The sequence below is a fragment of the Salmo salar genome, chromosome 03 (genome assembly GCF_965601325.2).
Source record: "Salmo salar chromosome 03, fSalSal1, whole genome shotgun sequence".
Lineage (NCBI taxonomy): Eukaryota > Metazoa > Chordata > Actinopteri > Salmoniformes > Salmonidae > Salmo > Salmo salar.
In genome coordinates, this window is record NC_138293.1 from 73,410,581 (window position 1) to 73,424,789 (window position 14,209).

The 14,209-nt window shown below is 44.2% G+C and overlaps 1 protein-coding gene across 3 annotated transcripts in view; it reads right to left on the reverse strand.

Moving 5' to 3' along the window:
• Positions 1-1,438: 1,438 nt before the first annotated feature.
• The window catches only part of LOC106601482 (protein shisa-6), a 73,011-nt gene continuing 60,240 nt past the window's right edge, over positions 1,439-14,209 (reverse strand). For 2 of the 3 annotated variants that reach the window (XM_014193706.3, XM_014193704.3), the window contains 3 exons: positions 13,935-13,955; positions 12,786-12,953; positions 1,439-4,826 (listed from right to left, as the gene is read on the reverse strand). In XM_014193706.3, coding sequence (XP_014049181.1) covers positions 4,198-4,826; positions 12,786-12,953; positions 13,935-13,955 — 818 coding nt within the window. In that variant the 3' untranslated portion in view covers positions 1,439-4,197. The remainder of the gene's footprint in view (positions 4,827-12,785; positions 12,954-13,934; positions 13,956-14,209) is intronic. The other variant, XM_014193705.3, reaches the window with a different exon arrangement.

A 14,209-nucleotide genomic window follows, 5' to 3' on the forward strand; every position in this document is an offset into this window, starting at 1 on the left:
TGGCCGTTTTCCTGTTGGCATTGGCATTTCCTTTGAACTGTTTACCCTGAGGTAAAGCCACAAGTTCTCTGATATCAGAGAACTCCCTTGAGTTGTGTGGCTTAGAATATACAGATGTTTGACCTATATTGTCAGAGCAAAATAATCTTGCAGCAACAGGAGTTGAACGTTTATTCTATAATGTTGCTTGATTGGTGGTTAGGCTATTAGCTGGCCAAAATTAGGCTACATGAAAAGCGCCATACTGTTAGTGTGGGTTTTCAGTGAATATATGTAAATCATAAAGTGTTGCAGGAAAATTCTTAGCAACTAAAGATTGATCAAATTGATCCTACATCTGTAAGTTCGTTTTTGGCACGACAATTTTTTTCATTTTAAAAACTATTAGTGGAAAAACAAGTTCAGTTGGTTAATGTACTCTGCCATGGACCAATTTGCGCAGATTCATTTCCCTTTCAGTCTGTTAATGTGTCTGACCACTGCTGTTTCCTTCTTACCTCACATGTTCCAATAGCCATGACCTTTTCCCATCTAAATGCAAATGGGAGGGTCCTACACAAAGTGAAAACCATAGCTTTTTCCCATTTATCTGTACACAATTGTAACCACAAGGCTTTTGTTTTCATGTTGCGAGGAAATGTTTTCTTCTGACTCTATGAATTTAAAGAGGCTTTGAAATTGCACTGGCTGTTCTGGAAACAGTGGGTATTAATATGTGTGTCATCAGAGTAATGGCAGTCATAATGTATTCTGTTGTTACTGTGAGTGCCATTAGGTCAATGACCTCTGTCAATAGTACAATACAGTAGATTCAAACTCTCAGGGGAAGAGGAGGGGAAAAAGAGTTGATAATGCTCCCCTATTGATTAATGTGTAGTTAACAACTTTACCTACCAATAGAATTATGCAAACTGCGGCAGTGGAAGAGCACTGGAAGCGTTATTTAATGACAAAGGACAAAGGGATATACTATAGCACGTCTTGTCATCAATGCACTGCATTGGATAAAAATGTTGTTTCTTTATCTTGTTTCATGTTTATTCCAAATGTGTGGCGTGTAATACCTTGTGGGTGAGGTTGCAATTTGGGCAACTTCTTGCAAAACTCTCAGAGTAGCATTTAGTCTAGTTAATATAGGTGACAGGATAACAACGATTTGTAACTCAACCTGGAGGTCCATAGTATTATATCTATGGGGTATATGCTAATTTGATGTTGAAATGTTTAGGTTTATAAATTTATTAGACTGTCAAACAAGTTGTATAATTCCATATGTACAGTAGATGTGGGTTATGGTTCTCTGTCATTCTTTACAAACAGTTAGTTATATGTTTATACCTCAGCCATGAAAAAACATAATACCAATATTACCAACTCACTCTCTAATTCGTGAATATTGTTTAAATGAACATGTGAAAAAATTCCCCCAGACTCCATATTTACTAAACTGATTATTGTTTTATACAATACACATGGGATGTGCTTTAATAATTCATTTGTAAACAAAAACATTTGCACAGGAACAGTCGTATACTGCTTGCTTTGAAGCTTTTCAAATTAGTCCTCCATTGTTTGTGCAACAAAGACACAAAGGAATTTTCATTCATACCACATTGACACATAAAAATACAAGCTTAATAAATGGCAAGGAATATTTGCAACAAAAGTAAACAGTGCTTTTACAGCAGATAGATCATGGGATGCAACAACTTAGCAGCACGTTACTCTCAGAACCTACTGCCAAAACTGAGCTCTAGCCTCATGTGTGTGGGAAAAGCTTCTTGTGGACAATATCATTGACTGACTGGAAAGTAAAACCGGAGCTCTGTAATGGGGTGGATGTATTTGAGCCAGACAGATGGTTGCTTAGAGACATGTCTGTAAGATTCCGGTGGTGTAACATCCGTACAACACAGTGTTGCAGCTCCACCATGTCAGAGTCAGGGCCATCAAATGTCCTTTTTCGTTGCTCAATTTTTTGTTGTTGCTCTGACATAGCTACAACAACAAAAAATGGCTATAAAACTATCATTGGAGCTTGACAAGGACTATGAAACTCCATATTGAACTATTACGGATTTTTTTGGTACTCTGGCCTTAATTTGAACCTCACAAGAAATTACATTTTAGTTGCTATCCTCTCAATATCTTAGCTGATTCAGGCGCTTGCAACTAGTGTAATTTTTGCTCTTATTATTTCAAGTGCATCAATTTCTACTGTGTCTACATTGCATGTGAACATACAGTATAGTATAGCTAGTCATATAATGATATAAGCATATCATTTACTAAGAAAAATTGCAATGTTAGAATTTGTCATTACAACAGAGGCTAAGCAAAATTAAGTCTTAAATATGGACACACTGCACAAGTTGTAACAATATTATGCAAGCTCCTAACATTTAAGGTTAACATTGTCACCAGTGACAATGTTGAAATTGTCAATGACCAGCAAATTTATATAACAACATCTCTACAGTAAATGTCTATATACCCATTTCCATGACCCAGGATTTCACGATAATATTTGGACTTTCTTGTTAACTGAAGAGATAGTTGATAAGTAAAAACAACGACAAATCATGTACTTGATGTGTCTGTTACTCTATAAGTATAAGAGGACACAGTGGGAGTCCACAAGGAAGTCTGGATGAATTCGATAATGTGTAAGACATTTTTTTTTATCATGTGAAAAAAAAAAATATATAGTTTCTTATGTTTTTTGCTTAAAATAATCACTTCCTTTGCTTCTTTTCAAATAACATTTTGTTAATTTAAGAATTTCATCCTTGTAAAATTTGTGTCCTACAGATTCTGAAGTATGTCACCGAAACTGATTCTGTCCTTTGCTTCTATAGTGCTGGTAAATCATCCATGATAAAAAATGACATACAAAGCTGGTTACGGATCAACACGTTAGACACAAGACATAAAAACACAAGCGTGATGGTACAATTAAGAACATGAGTATGGGCTTCCACACAATAAGGCATTGCTTTAATGAAAACATCTGGACATAAAAATCACAGTTTTAATCCTTGCTTAGCTAGTGATGATATTGATGTCCTCTTTGTCGATTGTTTCAGGTACGTCAACACACCTGCAACAATGTAAAAATTGTAAACACATAACAACAACTATTATTCTTCAACTCTGATGAATGGAGTCAAATATACAACAATACTGTATATCAAAATGAAAGCAGCTTTTCCCAACTCAAAACAAAATGGATGTCATCTACTTGGATTATATAGCGAGGGAATGAGTGCAGAAAATGAAGCTATTGAAAGAAGCATTAGTTTACATGGTCACCTGTGGAGTAGTGTGCCTACAGTCTAAAGCTGCCAATTAACAGTGGCATGAGGTTGATTCAACCCTAGCCATACACAATCATCCTACAAGCACAGTTACAAAAATATACACACATATGCACACACATTATTGTACATGTTTGTTAGTATCAAGTATTTGTTGAGGGGTTGGACTAATCTGAAATTGTGATCTTTAATTGTGAAAAGACCGTAGACTCTTGGGTAGAAACTCAACAATTCCACTTGTCCAGCTCTTCTCATTTAGTGTATAATTCTGCTAATATAGCCTATTTACAATCATTTATGCAACGGAAATTGCCACTATATCCACTAATAAGCTGATATGTGCTGGCCGTTACCAAAAACCAAGAATAAATCAACAGAGAAAAAAACCCATTAATTGTGCTTTTTAACCCACAAATCCACTTCATCATTGAAATGGGAACAATTTCGAGAGGCACCTCTTGAAGTTCTAACACCAGTTAAGTTCAATAAGAATCTCTAAAGCTATAACAAGGACTGAAAATACAAATAGTAAATATATGTATATATTTATAAAGTTGATCCAGTTCCTTTCCAATTCCCCTTTTTAAAAAATATTGTCTTCTTACGGATAACCTCACATAAAGCATTCCTTATGTGTCAACGTGCAAAGCCCTTATGTTGCCCTATAGAGAAAGTACAGATGTCCTTGTGGTTGTTGATTCTAGTTGTGAAAATCCAAATCTGAATGAAACAGAGAGCTTGAGCTGAAAGCAAGAAGGGTTAGTTGTTGGCTACTTTGAAAAGAAGACCTATGGTGAGGTTGCACACCTCTGGAAGTATGTGCTGTTTTCATCTGTTGACAGTCTGTTGACACAGGAATCCTTGGCCAGCCACCCTCTCGTTAAACAGTTACCTCGTTCTTACTGGCCGTGCGGTACTGGTTGTTGTGCTGGTGGCCTGGGATGTACTGTAGATGGTCCACCGTGTGTGTCCGTCGCGAGGCAAACTGCTGCCTCTTGTTGGTGGTCGGGTGGTTGACGGTGAGCGTGTTGTATGAGTCGTTGATGGTAGTGGGATGGGAGTGCATCTTTTGCATCTTAGCGTAGCGCTCACTGCGGTCCATGACAGGTGTGGTGGGCACAAAGTTGATATCTACATGGGACATGGCCCGCGACATGGCCTTCTCCCGGAAGTTGGAACGCCGCAGCGACAGCATCTTGTCCGGCGAGAGCAGGGGGTCCTGGGACTGGAGGCGGTCTGCGGAGAGCAGCTGCTCCTCTGAGAGAATGCGGCTGCCGTAGGTAGAGACGCCCATGTTGTAGGCTGAGAGGCCGTAGCCATGACGTGGGGTCCTCTCTGGGGACAGCACATGGTCCTGGGACATGGCCCTCTGGACACGGTGAGGCCGCTGACGGTGCTGCTGGTGGGGCTCTGTGTTCAGCTTCACCATGTGGGGCGGCTGCAGAATCTGCCGACCTGCCAAGTCTTGGTGTCGCTTCCGCATGTAGTACTCATCAATGTCCTTATCACCTGAGTGGGAAAGGAGGGAGGGGGAGGAGAGAGGGAGAAGGACAGGAGAAACATTACACTCAATATAAAGAATGATTCTATACCTCCTCCTGAGTGGAATCAGCTCAGCAGTTCTACTGTGACAACTCCTACAATTCCCTTTTGATTATGATTGCATTTTCTGTCCTTCTGCTTTCATGGGAGAAGGCAGGGGCTCTCTCGCATCACAATAATTCCACTCCTGTTCTGGTGTGGAAAGGACTATACGCCTGCCGCGAGGCAAAACAATCAAACTGTCAGTGATGCGAGTGTTGCACTGCAGGGTAGCCAGTGGTTTGACTCTGCCAAAAGCAGAGGGGCTCTACAGCGAGTGCCAACACTCTCCTGATGTTAAAGTCATTATATCTGCATGAGGAAAGCGGCGGGCTCCTCTCAAATGACTTTTAAACAGGCTTTTAGACCGGCTGGGCCTGGAAACATCAGATTGATGGCACCCTGAAACTACTGTGACTAACTGTCATCTCTGGGGGTTAGATACCTCAGCGGAAGCTAATTTCCCAAGGCCTCAAGAACACACAGAGGTGGTCTAAAAATGTCAGGACAAGACTGTGCTTGACTAAGATTTGGATGATAAGGATTTTGTTTTGGTATGGATATTTAAACCCTCCTCCTTAGATAGATGCCACGCCTGGATAGAGAAGATCCCCTTTTATTCTCTCCATAAGGGATTTATTTTCCCCAGCCATGCATCCCTAATGAAGAAGACCTGGGTTAGGCTTCTGGCAATAGCGTTTTATATTTTTCTCCAGGGGTCACTTTAGGTGTGACATTATGGTAATAAATGTCAACAACACTGACCCAGAGGCTATAGCTTGCCCACAATAGACAGGACATGTCCCTTAGCTTCATTTTAGTGCCTCATCGTTGCCAAGAGTTATAAGGATTATGGTTCAGTTTATCCTAAGCCTATAGATCAAAGATTTAGAATTGACATCATTGCATTGAAAATACTATACCATGTTGAAATAGGGGTTGATTTCATGTTGTACTCAGAGACATTTCCACCAACTCTCCTCAGATGCTTTAGTTTTGACATTTCAAAATCAATTTCAATTTGAACTGCTGTTAAAAATGTTAGGCCTTTCGTAAATAATTCACATAGGGCATTAGGCCACATTATTAGTATGAAAGATGCAACTTTGTAACTCTTAGCTCACTAAACTAGGCAATCCATAGGCTGGTCAACCTTGTGTGTTTTGTGTCCATGCTCATGATGTTACAAAGAACAAATGTATTTCCTTCCTTTTTACTTTTATGTTAAAGAAATATATGCTTGATTCATTTCTTTGCTGCTTCGAATAAGACGTTGCACTTTAACTTGATTTTGAGAGGGCATGCGGTCTCAAAGGTGAGGTGAAACCACAAACCTGCTAGCTGTGGCTAACTGACTAGGTATCCCCTTTCCCGTACCTTACCCTTAATTAAACTAAAGTCTCCACTCTCCCAGATTAAATTCGATATGGTGAGTATATTCATCTGTGGTAGCTATTGATCCCAATACGCCATCATCCGGCCCAGACGGAGCAGTAATCACATAATGCACATACACTTGTAAAAAACTTGTGAAACATCAATTATAAAGGGATCTTTAGAGGGGATTAAGATAAGCGTGGTAAGAGAAAGGGGCCCACAATAATATCATTTAGCTTTTTGCTTGGCATGAGGATTAAAGGGGCTCTGTTGTTCTGATGAGTGTTCTAATGCCTTTTAAGTTGATTACAGAGAGAAGGAGAAGACCGAGCCAAATAAGATTCCTGCTGCCTCCTCCCTTCCCCTCCACCCGCTAGCTCCTTGGAGGGTCTGAGCAGGTTATTTTAGAGTAGTGTCCTCCATCTCCATCCCTGGCTCCCTCCAGTCCTGTCTGACGGACAGGGGAGAACGAAGGAGGAGGAGGAGGAAGAAGAGGAGGAATCACACACAGACTACAGTATGTGCATTAACCATATTAATTTGATTTTCGTCGTCCTCTCCAGATGGTTTCATTAAAAAAGAAACTCATTATATACGTTTTTGCCGTTTTTCCAAAGCCTCTCTCCTTGCACAAAGCCACAGCATCTATCAGAGGTATGAGGGAACTCTCCTCTCAGAAGAGCTGTCACTGTACTGTAGGTAGGTAGAGAACTGAAATATTCACTTTTCTGACAAATCACTTTTCTGACAAATGGGTCCCAGCTCAAACTTAAAAAAAATTGGATTCCTCTCTGTGATTTCAGTGTGTTTACAATGCCCTATGACATTAAGAGAAGACCCCTTGGTTTGATAAGGGAGAGACACAATCTACGATCTAAAGGCATGTAACATACTATGAAGGGAGTTTAAATTGGTGTATAACATGTATGAGATTATTCATTTTTTCATCAAGCTTATGAAATATTTTATGGTCTTCTATCTACCCACTGGGCACAGACATCAATTCAACGTCTATTCCACGTTGGTTCAACGTAATTACATTGAATTGAGGAGGAATCTATGTTGATTCAGCCAGTGTGTGTCTAGTGGGTAATGTTTCTATTGAGCAGTACTAGATGAAGAAGCAGTACAATGCATTGCTGAGCATGGACAATTCAGATGTTATCAATGTTGTCCACATCTGGGCTGTGGCCAGGGCTGTGGCCGCAGAGGGCACACTGCTGGTCGGTGCTTGGGGGGTTCCTCAGGGAGTCGAGGCAGCAGGCAGGGCACTATCGTGTCACCCCAGGTGAGTCGTCACCAGGCTCACCCAGAGCCCCCTGTTGCTCACATGTATGTGTTAATTAACCTGTTGGGACTAGGGGGCAGTATTTGCACGGCCAGATAAAAAACGTACCTGATTTAAACTGGTTACTACTCTTGCCCAGAAACAAGAATATGCATATAATTAGTATATTTGGATAGAAAACACTCTAAAGTTTCTAAAACTGTTTGAATGGTGTCTGTGAGTATAACAGAACTCATATGGCAGGCCAAAACCTGAGAAGATTCCATACAGGAAGTGCCCTGTCTGACAATTTATTGTCCTTCTTTAGCCTCTCTATCGAAAATACAGCATCTGTGCTGTAACGTGACATTTTCTAAGGCTTCCATTGGCTCTCAGAAGGCGCCAGAAAGTGTAATGAGATGTCTGCAGTCTCTGGGCTAAGTACAGCAGCTCTGTTTGTTACTGGTCAGGCTGAGGACAGTGACACTGGAGATGCGCGTTCATGTGAATTCTCAATTTTGTTCTTTCAGTCTTTGAATGAATACAACGTCACCCGGTTGGAATATTATCGCTATTTTACGAGAAAAATCGCGTTTGACATGCTTCGAAGTACGGTAATGGAATATTGTGAAATTTTTTGTCACGAAATGCGCTCGCGGGTCACCCTTCGGATTGTGACCTGAACGCACGAACAAAACTGAGCTATTTCAATATAACTATGGATTATTTCGAACCAAAACAACATTTGTTGTTGAAGTAGAAGTCCTGGGAGTGCATTCTGACGAAGAACAGCAAAGGTAATCCAATTTTTCTTATAGTAAATCTGAGTTTGGTGAGGGCCAAACTTGGTGGGTGTCAAATTAGCGAGCCGTGATGGCGGGGTATCTACTCAGAATATTGCAAAATGTGCTTTCGCCGAAAAGCTATTTTAAAATCTGACACCGCGATTGCATAAAGGAGTTCTGTATCTATAATTCATAAAATAATTGTTATGTATTTTGTGAACGTTTTATGCTGAGTAATTAAGTAAATTCACCGGAAGTTTGCGGTGTGTATGCTAGTTGCTAGTTCTGAACATCACATGCTAATGTAAAAAGCTGGTTTTTGATATAAATATGAACTTGATTGAACAAAACATGCATGTATTGTATAACATAATGTCCTAGGAGTGTCATCTGATGAAGATCATCAAAGGTTAGTGCTGCATTTAGCTGTGTTTTTGGTTTTTGTGACATATATGCTTGCTTGAAAAATGGCTGTGTGGTTATTTCTGGCTATGTACTCTCCTAACATAATTTAATGTTTTGCTTTCACTGTAAAATCTTTTTGAAATCGAACAATGTGGTTAGATTAACCTCTTACATCTAGATGTTCCGCTAGCGGAACACCGCTCCAATATCCAATGATAGGGCGTGGTGCGAATTACAAATTCCTCAAAAATCCCAAAACTTCAATTTTTCAAACATATGACTATTTTACACCATTTTAAAGACAAGACTCTCCTTTATCTAACCACATTGTCCGATTTCAAAAAGGCTTTAAAACGAAAGGAAAACATTAGATTATGTCAGGAGAGTACCCAGCCAGAAATAATCACACACCCATTTTCCCACCTACCCTAGAGAGGTTACATTTCCTGAGTTTTCCCCGCATTCCCAGCACAAGGCGCTCGTAGATTCAGGCGCAGCTGGGAATATTGTTGACCGTTTATTTGCCCATAGTTTAGGGATTCCCCTTGTTCCTGTGGATATGCCATTCCCTGTGCATGCCCTAGATAGTCGACCATTAGGGTCAGGGCTGATTAGGGAGGCCACCGCTCCACTAGACATGTTTACGCAGGAGGGTCACAAGGAGAGAATCATTCTCTTCCTTATTGATTCTCCTGCGTTTCCTCTGTCACAGGAGGAGACGGCGGCTATGGAAACATATGTCTCCGAATCCCTGGGGCAGGGATACATTCGGCCCTCCACCTTACCTGCCTCCTATGGTTTCTTTTTTGTGAAAAAGAAGGATGGAGGTCTGCGCCCGTGTATTGACTATCGAGGTATCAATCAGATCACTGTGAGGTATAGCTACCCGCTGCCCCTCATCGCCAGTGCGATCGAGTCAATGCATGGGGCGCGCTTCTTCACAAAATTGGATCTCAGGAGCACTTACAACCTGGTGCATATCCGGTAGGGGGACGAGTGGAAGACGGCATTTAGTACCACCTCAGGGCACTATGAATACCTCGTCATGCCGTACGGGTTGATGAATGCCCCATAAGTCTTCCAGGCCTTTGTTGACGAGATTTTCCGGGACCTGCACGGGCAGGGTGTAGTGGTGTATATCGACGACATTCTGATATACTCCGCTACACACACCGAGCATGTGTCCCTGGTGCGCAGGGTGCTTGGTAGACTGTTGGAGCATGACCTGTACATCAAGGCTGAGAAATACCTGTTCTTTCAGCAGGCCGTCTCCTTCCTAGGGTACCGCATTTCCACTTCAGGGGTGGAGATGGAGAGTGACCGCATTTCAGCCATGCATTATCTGGGGTTTTGGTCAGGTAGCGGCTCCCATTACCTCACTGCTGAAGGGGGTACCGGTGCGACTGCACTGGTCGGCTGAGGCGGACAGGGCTTTTGGTCACCTGAAGGCTCTGTTTACCTCAGCTCCCATGCTGGCTCATCCGGATCCCTCTTTGGCGTTCATAGTGGAGGTGGACGCGTCCGAGGCTGGGATAGGAGCCATGCTCTCTCAGCGCTCGGGCACGCCACCAAAGCTCCGCCCCTGTGCCATCTATACGTTCCGTCTGCTGTCCGCGACCATTTGATCTATTGGACCCACACGTCACCCTCCTCTGGTCATCCTGGCATCGGTCGGACGGTGTGTTGCCTTAGTGGGAAGTACTGGTGGTCCACCTTGGCCAAGGACGTGAGGGTTTATGTTTCCTCCTGCTCGGTGTGCGCCCAGTGCAAGGCTCCCAGGCACCTGCCCAGAGGGAAGTTACAACCCCTACCCGTTCCACAACGGCCGTGGTCGCACCTGTCGGTGGACTTCCTGACGGATCTTCCTCCCTCACAGGGCAACACCATGATCCTGGTCGTTGTGGATCGGTTTTCTAAGTCCTGCCATCTCCTCCCTTTGCCCGTTCTCCCTACGGCCCTACAGACTGCGGAGGCCCTATTCACTCACGTTTTCCAGCACTACGGGGTGCCTTAGTACATAATCTCTGATCGGGGTCCCCAGTTCACGTCCAGGGTATGGAGGGCGTTCATGGAACGTCTGGGGGTCTCGGTCAGCCTCACCTCAGGTTTTCAACCCGAGAGTAACGGGCAGGTGGAGAGAGTAAACCAGAATGTGGGTAGGTTTCTGCGGTCATATTGCCAGGACCGGCCGGGGGAGTGGGCAGCGTTCATCCCCTGGGCAGAGATGGCCCAAAACTCACTCCGCCACTCCTCCACTAACCTCTCCCCCTTCCAGTGCGTACTGGGGTATCAGCCGGTTCTGGCACCTTGGCATCAGAGCCAGATCGAAGCTCCTGCGGTGGACGAATGGTTTAAGCGCTCGGAGGAGACCTGGGATGCCGCTCATGTGCACCTGCAACAGGCCGTGAGGCGGCAGAAGGCGAGCGCCGACCGCCACCGCAGTGAGGCCCCGGTGTTCGCACCGGGGGACCGGGTCTGGCACTCGACCCAAAACCTGCCCCTCCGCCTGCCCTGACGGAAGCTGGGTCCGCAGTTTGTGGGGCCATTCAAAGTCCTGAGGAGACTCAACAAGGTATGCTGCAGGTTACAGCTTCCCCCAGATTACCGTATTAATCCCTCGTTCCATGTGTCTCTCCTCAGGCTGGTGGTGGCTGGTCCACTTCAGGAGTCTGAGGTGCACTGGGGCCCCCTCTGGACATCGAGGGGGCCCCAGCGTATGCTGTTCGAGCCATCCTGGACTCGAGGTGTCGGGGGAGGGGCCTTCAGTACCTCATGGAGTGGGAGGGGTACGATCCGGAGGAGAGATGCTGGGTGCCAGTGGAGGACGTCTTGGACCCTTCGTTGCTGCGGGAGTTCCACCGTCTCCACCCGGATCGCCCTGCGCCTCGTCCTCCGGGTCGCCCCCGAGGTCGGTGTCGGCGCGCTGCTGGAGCTGCGCGTCAAGGGGGGGGGGGGGGGGGGTTACTGTCACGACTTTCACCGAAGTCGGTCCCCTCCTTGTTCGGGCGGCGTTCGGCGGTCGATGTCACCGGCTTTCTAGCCATCACCGATCCACTTTTCATTTTCCATTTGTTTTGTCTTTGTTTTACACACCTGGTTTCAATCCCCCAATTACTTGTTCATTATTTAACCCTCTGTTCCCCCATGGTTGTTTGTGAGTGATTGTTTGTCTTTATATGGTCCGTTATTGTGGGCTCGGAATATTGTGTTGTATTTGTGAATACTTGAGTAAATACGTTGATTACTCATATCTGCTGTCCTGTGTCTGACTCTCTACACCAGCTACACACAGGCCCGATTACAACATCAAAGGTTTTGTCACATTGATTCTCTGTGTCCACACTGAGCATAACATACAAGTCTGCACTAGAATACCACACCCTACTTATTTTAATACAGCACTATTGAACATTCGAGCAGGAAGGAACTAATGCTTTTGCATGACCCATGCAACGCAACCAACCACAGGATACTAGAGAAGGAGCATACTGTAGATCATGCAGCTGTCATAGGGGAATGGAGAATGGTGAAAGTCAAGCCATCATGCAGAGGAAGTATAATGATAATAATCGGGCTGACCCAGATCTCATCTCAGAGACATTAGTCCCATCTTGTTAGCGTCTAGACTCATGTGGGTATGGAGAAATGGCTTTTAATATGTCATTACCAGACATTAGCTACATGACATGGGCCACAGATGGAGCCAAATTACATGACAATTAGATGTAAGTCAATGGGTCGGTAGATGGGGACAATGGGGCTGAATCCAGTGACTTTAACATGTGCTTGTGCGTTTCAAGAAACCCATCTCACACACAGAGATGTCTTCCTATGGATTCAGCTCATAACCCCAATGACTTTGTGCTCATGACTTATGTTTGCATCCCTGTAATAGGCATCCATACAGGGACACTATTGCATCACAGTACTTGAATGCAATGTGGACTTCAACACAATGTGTTAAGATCAACCTTTTCTCCCCCCTGTGGACTGGCGGGGTCCAGGCAGGAGATCAAGCAAACATGATGGTGTATGTAATGAAAGACCACCTACTTAATTTGTGGAGAGAGGAGTATTTACTTAAGTCAGCTTTGCTCATTGCCGCCAGCTCGTAGTTGGGAGGCAGGTGGGTGAGGTTCTGGAAGGAGCGTGAGAAGGACATGTCCAGGTCGTACGGCTCTGTCTGCGAGGTTAGGATGTTGTTCATGCGCTGGGGCTTCTCTGCAGGGGAGACAGGAGAGATTGACGCAGTGCAATCAGGCTACAATCAGACAGCAGACAGTCTGGAGGATGCCACAGAGAGGGGCGCGTACACAGGGGGTCTTCACTGGAGGAGACAGGGGGATACAGAGTGTGGGTGTGAGGAGGGAGTGTGGGTGCGGTGGGGGTATCTGGGTGAGGATAGATGAAGTGGGGACTTTTATGTTCGACTCTTCTAACCTGGATTTAACATTATTTGTTGTGTTTAAAAAATATATATATTTCAGAGTGCAATTCTGGTGTGCTAGGATTGGTTGCGACTGCAAGTGCACTTGCCACACTGGCTGTCACTAGTATGCGTGGCGCCATTGCGGGTGGCTATGCTGCCTGCCTGGCTTCTGTGGCCATGGTTATGTGGGACAAGTGGTCATGGCGCAGGCAGCTGGAGCATTAGCAGCGGTAGGGTGGGGCGTTGCCAGTCCTCTGAGGTGCTGGTCAGCAGTGGCAGGTTTAAAAATAGGGCTGGGTGACTACTGTGATAGAGAGGACAGGGACACACAACACCAAGGACCATGTGAAACAGAAGTGAGGCATTCCGTGAGAGAGAGAGACAGAGTGAAAGAGAGTGCGAGTGTGAGCAAGAAAAGATGGAAGGGAGTAGAATGTGTATTTTGTGTAACAAAGGTCCGGTTCTGAAGCGTTAACACAGATCTTAATGAGATTCTACCATTGCAAACACTGTGTGGCAGCTAACCCAACAAAAAGAGATACTGGAGAGAGAGAGAAAGAGAGCAGAGCAGAGTGAGAAGGTAAGTGAGAGTTTGGTGTGTCAACTCTGGTTCATTCAGTCTGAACAAAAAGGAAGAGTGACCCCCCGCCTTGACCCCAGCGAAATACAAGACGTCACTGTCACCAACTGTCACAACAAGAGGTCGACATATACAGTACGTAAAAGAAAAAGGGAATACACATGTACAGCAGGTGTATATGCGTATTACTTACCATGTCTCATTTGTCTGTGGGCTACATAACAAATCCAAGTAAGAGAAAATGGATCAGTACAATAACAAACATTATTCATAGTATGTATTAATAACCAAACCAATGTGTCTGACATTTTCTGTTTAAAATGAGTTGTTGAAATTCTATGCTAATTATAATGATCGTACTAGTCAAATAAAGTAATCAGATTCCTATGTATTGTGGCCATTCTCAATAGTAGTTATTCATAATCAGCTGTGGTTTGATCCACCTTGAAAGCCATCCTTTGATGTCTG